General features: G+C 54.5%; 1 protein-coding gene across 2 annotated transcripts; it reads right to left on the minus strand.

The window, feature by feature from the left end:
- Window positions 1-108: 108 nt before the first annotated feature.
- On the minus strand, window positions 109-5,394 carry GRSF1 (G-rich RNA sequence binding factor 1). 2 transcript variants are annotated; one of them, XM_079306375.1, is made up of 10 exons: window positions 5,195-5,394; window positions 4,951-5,095; window positions 4,123-4,278; window positions 3,776-3,916; window positions 2,892-3,021; window positions 2,058-2,218; window positions 1,813-1,940; window positions 1,201-1,336; window positions 914-989; window positions 109-342 (listed from the first exon to the last, which is right to left on the minus strand). In XM_079306375.1, the coding sequence occupies exons 1-9, from the start codon at window positions 5,357-5,359 to the stop codon at window positions 934-936; spliced, it is 1,218 nt and encodes a 405-aa protein (XP_079162501.1). In that variant the 5' UTR covers window positions 5,360-5,394; the 3' UTR covers window positions 109-342; window positions 914-933. The 2 variants fall into 2 exon arrangements, with proteins under 2 accessions (XP_079162501.1, XP_079162500.1); XM_079306374.1 differs by having other exon boundaries at window positions 909-989.
- Window positions 5,395-5,695: the final 301 nt, after the last annotated feature.

Raw genomic sequence — 5,695 nt, forward strand, 5'->3', positions numbered from 1 at the left:
CATCCTGCCTCCTGTGTGCTCTCTCCATCCCCTTTCTCTTGGGCTGGAGGTACAAACGGGTCCAGAGCAACAGCATGCACCTGTGTGAGGACTGAGATCACTCAGCTGTGCACTGGCAATCCTGGGGTTTTATTAATGTAACCTGATGCACCTGGAGCCCAGGACTGCTCCACCCTGCAGCCCTGGCCACTCCCACTGCAGCTGCTGCTGCTGCAACTCCTCACAGCCCATCACGTTTATTACAGGCTCTTACACACTCAACTGATCTTAGCTTGTCCTCTCTGCGTGGTGGCACTTGGACCTGATCTTCATGCTCGTGCCCACGGAATGTGTTTGCTTGGCCTAAAAACAAGCAAGAGGAAAAATAAAAATCACTCACTCCCTCACTCACAGTGGCTTGCTGTTTTCCTTCTCCACTTCCCACTGCATTTTATTCCCAATTAATGCTCTGTTACAATGAAACAGTAGAGTCTGGCAATAGTAAAATGCCACAGACTCCAGGTGGGGCTGCAGCACAGGCACAGGGGGTGGGTGCAGGTTGGAGTTTGCATCCTGAACCTGCCCCAAGGATTTCTCCCTGACCCGGATTACAAATCCAGGATGGGTGGGTTGCCCTCCCTGCTGCAGGGCCTAGGGTTTGGGGAGCAGTGACCACCACCCCCACTTTCTGAGGGAAATGGGAAATGTTTAGCCATGCTTCCTCTCCTTGCCAGGGAATAAGCCATCAGAGCTTTCCTTGCTGCAGGACTGGCAGCTGTGGAATGTGGAGGTGCAGGCTGTGGGATCCAGGCTGGACACCTGGTGTCAGGCTGGGGAAGTGGTCTCCCTCTGCCCCTCTGTTTTACTCTGGGCTGGCTGGAATACTGCAGATTGGGAGTGTTGCTACAAGGAGAGATGGATGTGCTTACCAAACCTGTGCTGGTGCTGCTGGCACTAGCAGTTCTTGCCCTGGGGATGTTCGTTCAGGAACAATTCAATGGCACAGCTCTCTGGGGGATGGAAGAGAGGTGGGCTGAGGTCAGACACTCACACATGTGACAATGTATTTTTTTCCCTGCAAAGCCCATGGCACATGGCACAACTTGTAAAGCTACACTCAAGTGATGCCTGTGCAGAGTGCAGCAGTAGCTGGAGGAGCTCTGCCAAACCCTGAGGTCTCAGTCCCAGGGTTTTAGGATCCACTCACTTTTCCTGACTTACCCATCTGTGACCCCTCCTTGGCCATTGCTGCAACTGCATCCTCGTGGCTCCCAAAGTGCACCTCTGCCTCTCCTGTGGCATCTCCATGGGAGTTGTATTCCACAAAGATCCTTGTGGGCCTCAGTGGAGCAAAAAACTGAAAAGCAGCAAAGAGTTTAGTGAGACAGAAATAACAGTAATGCACCCTATTCCCTAGACACTCAATGCCTTTACTCCCAAAACTCGCTGATCCATGAGGGGTGAGGCCTGAACTCCTGACAGGAACAAAAATCTCACAAGGGACCCATGTTCTGTACACATCAGTGCAGCTCCATGCACACTGCTAAAGCTCCTGTGCACTCAGCTACTCTGCAATGTGCCTTTAGTTCTCAATGGCTCCTCAAGCCTAGTGATGGATATTAACACATCCCAGCAAGCCTTAATTCCATCTTATTCATGGAGAGCAGCAGATCCCTGCTGTGCCTGAGGCCACAGCTGTCCAAAGCCACACGGCACTGAGGACTAGCAGACACTAATTAATTGAAAGCCTGCAACTCCTGTAGCTGTAACAATTAACTGAGGGTTTGCACAGGTAATGACAGAACCACACTTCACCCATAGCCCGTTACTCACATTTACTATGTCCTGGGCACTAGCTTGGGAAGGAAAACCCCTCATGTGGACAAAGTGCTGTGGTGGTGAGGAGGCATTCTCAGACTCTGGAACATTCCTGGAGCTTTCTGTTCCTTCCCTGGACACTTCTGTGGAATGGAGGGAAAAACCATCACTAGTGCTTGCAGTGCCCCCCTCCCTCATGTGAAAGCTGTGGGGTGACACGAAGGGGCCTCGAGGAGCACTCAGGGCAGGGAGGGACTCACTGATTTCTGCTTCGGCATAGGAGCCTCCAGTGTCTCTCCAGCCCCTGTCTTCAGGGATGGATTCATACTCTCTTCTCAGCCTGGAATAGGCCATCAGCTGCTTGCTGTGGGGCATGTGCCTCTGCATCTGGTGCCTTCTGCTCACGTACACTTCTATGTACCTGCAGCCAAAGGGAAAGGCACATGGCACACCTGGCACTCAGGGCTTGGAGAAGGCACTTCCAGGCATGTCCTGCCTTGGCTCTGCTCACTACTGGAAAGTACTCTGGGAAAAGGTGGCCTTGTGCTTCTGTTTGAGAGGAAGTGTGTGGCACAGGGCTCAGTGCTCTGGAATAAAATGGTGTAATTCCCAAAGGGGATGTGGTCACCAAGGAGGTGGGAGAGGGTGTGATGCTGTCAGGCAGTTCCTGCTGGGAATGAACCTCAGGCAGGTCAGCTGTGCCTCACACAGGAACTGCTGGAGAGGAAGTGCCAGCTGTACCAGGCACTGGGATGAAGGGTGGGAGGATGGCTCCCAAAACTGCCCTAAGCATGGAGGAACCTGCTGGAAATCTGGCAGGATCCCTGTGCAATGAGGCAGGGCAGACTGTGTCTATCCAGTGTTCCCCACTCTGGAAGCTGTCACCCCTTTTCACTGGGATGAGAATGTCTTCAGGAATACCTGAAAAACTGGAGACCTTCTAAGAGGTCCCAAAATGCCCCAGACTATGAGGGCTGCAGGTGCCTCTGCCCCCTCAGTGGCACTGTGTGGGATGAGCTGTTTCACTAGCAGGAAGCTGCCAGCCACACAGGTGCTGCTGACACGTTCTCCCCGAGCTCCAGGGAAGGACTCACCTGTTTCCCATGTATTCCTTGTGCCGCAGCAGGGCCTTCGCCGCCATTTCAGGCGTCTCAAACTGCACAAAAGCTTCTCCTGATTTTCTGTCTCCTCGGTAAATGAAAGCTATTTCTGTTATTTTCAAACCTAGAGATGGCAGGGGACAAAAAGGTATTGACAGGCAGAAATTTGTGCTATACCTCAGAAAGCCTTTTTTTTTTTTTTTCTGTTTTTTTGCAAGCTAATTGGGCAGGCAAGTAGTTCTGAAACAACTGCTCATGCTGGCCTGAGTACCTTCTTTCAACTCTGATTTTTTGCTTTAAGGCAGTTTTCACAGAGGACTTAATTAAAAAAATAAATCAATTAGAGGCTTCAAACAAGTGAATCGTGAATCCAGGCTCTGGACAAGAAGTCAATCCAGGGCACAAATGTTCTTGAAATTTTCTTTTATTATGGTACGGTTTTTCCTGTATTTTTTAAAACTCAGGTCAGACTCAGTGAATTTCACTTTTTGTGCTGTAGAATGTCATCTTGGGGAGCCAGGACCTGGACTCTCCAGCACTGAGCATGGGCCAAGGATTCAAGTGGTATGTGTGACCTAGTCACTACCACTCCAGCCACTTTCCTTCTCAAGTTTGCCACATTATGCACTGGTAGCAACCCAAGTGCACATCACAACATCGGCCCCCTTCCTTTGCATCCCCTGGCCCCAAATCGGAGTGCTGAATGTACTGATCCTGGGTTGGACCTGCACAAGGTCAGAGGGGCAGGGAAACTCCACAGGGTGCTCAGAAACAGCAACTCGCTGTGGTGAAGGTGTTTGAGGCTGGGTGTGCCCTGCCTCGTGCCGTGAGGAACGGCAGCAGCAGCTTGAGGAAGAGCAGGGCCCGGGCCGAGTTACCTGAGAAGAAATCGGCAATGTCCTCCTCGGTGGCGGTGAAGGGGAGGCCCCGGAGCAGCACGACCCCTTCGCTCACGGCCTGCGACTCGTCCCGCAGGCTGCGCAGCAAGCCCTCCACATCGCTGTCGTGCACCTCGAACACTGCAAGGCAGCAGCAGCGCGTCCCCATCCGCACGGCAGGCAGCGCTCCGCGGCCACCCTGCACGGCTCCACCCCGTTCCGCCCCTCTGCTCTCCCCGGCCCAGGGGTGCCCGATCTGCCGCGCAGCTCCAGCCCTGCACCCCTCACTAACAGGGAGCTCCCATTCCCCGGGGAGTTCCACGGAACTCCTGCTGCTCCAAACCCACCTTTCACGTAGCGTGGGCCCATGTACCTCAGGTGCTTTTCCAGGGCTCTCTGCACGTCTGCTTTGGACTCCAGCTCAATCAGGGCATCCCCCCTGCGCCTCCCATCCCTGTTTAACAGGAAGTGTATCCCGTTCCCACCGTTCCGAATTCTGCAGGCTGCAAAGGAGGGACACACAACACAGGGACATACAGGACTGCATCAGACACGGGGATCTCTGTGTCCTGACGACAGGGCTCGGGGCTCGTCCCCTCAGCACTGCAGGACAAAGGGTGCAACACTCGCATTTCTAACATGAAGCCTAACATCAAACTGACTGGCTTGAGTTTGGCAGGCTAGCAAGTCATTTACAAACTTGCATGTGGCCCCTGAGAGGATGCAGCACCGTATGACAGCGGGGAGGATCAGCCCCACAAAGTTATGTAAGAGCTATGAATTAGGACCAGAAAACAAAAACAACACTGCAGTTTAAACTAATCAGCAAAAACCTCCGGTTTCTTAAAAAGAGAGGAGTATGGGCCAGCCATAATGGCCTGTAAGAGCATCACTGAATTGGATTGCCTTTGCTGTGGAGACACTGATTAAGAAGGGAAAGACGTGCCCAATTAAATTTAAGAGACCGTAAGGATGAACTTCTAGTCAATGTCCATCAGTCTGGATGTTGATTATTCCCTTCATACGTGTCATTTGTGAATAATTTTGAAGCAATAATACGACCTCACGTTTCTTTGGCTAACGATCTCTCAATTTTTCTTCTGTTAAGTAATCATGAATTAATGGGCTCAATACCAGCATGCAGCACAGTTAGGCAGGAAAATGAACACCCATACTATCAAAGAAGGTAAGGACATCTTCCTCGGTGCACGAGAACGGGAACCCTTGTGCCCGGATAAGATAGACAGTGTCGCTTTCCTCCTTGGCTGAGGCGGGCTCCTGCTGTGAGAGGCGACCTTCGTGGGACGGAGCATCGGTGACCTGTCACGGGCACACGAGAGAAGGCGCGGAGCAGGTGAGCAGCGGGGGGAGGCCGCTGTTCCCCGCAGGGGTCGGAGCCCGCCATTTTCGCGGCCGTACCTGGCTGCATGCGCGGAGCGGGGCCGGCAGCTGCAGCGGGGCCGGCAGCTGGAGCGGGGCCGGGGCCAGGGCGGGCCGGGCCAGGCGCAGCGCGGGCGGCAGCGCCGGGCCCCGGCCCAGCAGCAGCGCGCTCAGAGCGCGGCGAGCCGCGGCCACCACGGCCATGCCGGATCGCGGCTCCGCCCCGCGACCTTCCCTCGCTCCCTCCTTCCTTCCGTCCCGGCAGGCGCTGCACGGGAAGCGCTTCCCGGGCACCTCCGGCTGCCCCGGGGCCCGCTGTGCCCGCGGCGGCTTTTCTGCCGCGGAGCTGTGGCTTGCAGGGGCCTGCGCTGGAACGGAACTTGAAGATCGTCCCGTTCCACCCCTGCCATGCGCAGGGACAGCTTCCACCAGAGCAGGTTCCTCCAAGCCCCGTCCATCCTGGACATGAACGCCTCCAGGGATCGGGCAACCACCGTTTTTGTGGGCAGCCTGTGCCGGGGCCTCACAGGGAAGAACTGC

Source organism: Erithacus rubecula, assembly GCF_903797595.1.
Source record: "Erithacus rubecula genome assembly, chromosome: 5".
Taxonomy (NCBI): Eukaryota; Metazoa; Chordata; class Aves; order Passeriformes; family Muscicapidae; genus Erithacus; species Erithacus rubecula.

Coding starts and splice junctions, on each gene's coding strand:
- GRSF1 (XM_079306375.1), bottom strand. CDS start 5,359: ATGGCCGTGGTGGCCGCGGCTCGCCGCGCTCTGAGCGCGCTGCTGCTG. Junction 5,096..5,194: donor CGCTCCGCGCATGCAGCCAG/GTACGGCCGCGA, acceptor TGCCCGTGACAG/GTCACCGATGCTCCGTCCCA. Junction 3,022..3,775: donor CATTGCCGATTTCTTCTCAG/GTAACTCGGCCC, acceptor TGCCATCTCTAG/GTTTGAAAATAACAGAAATA.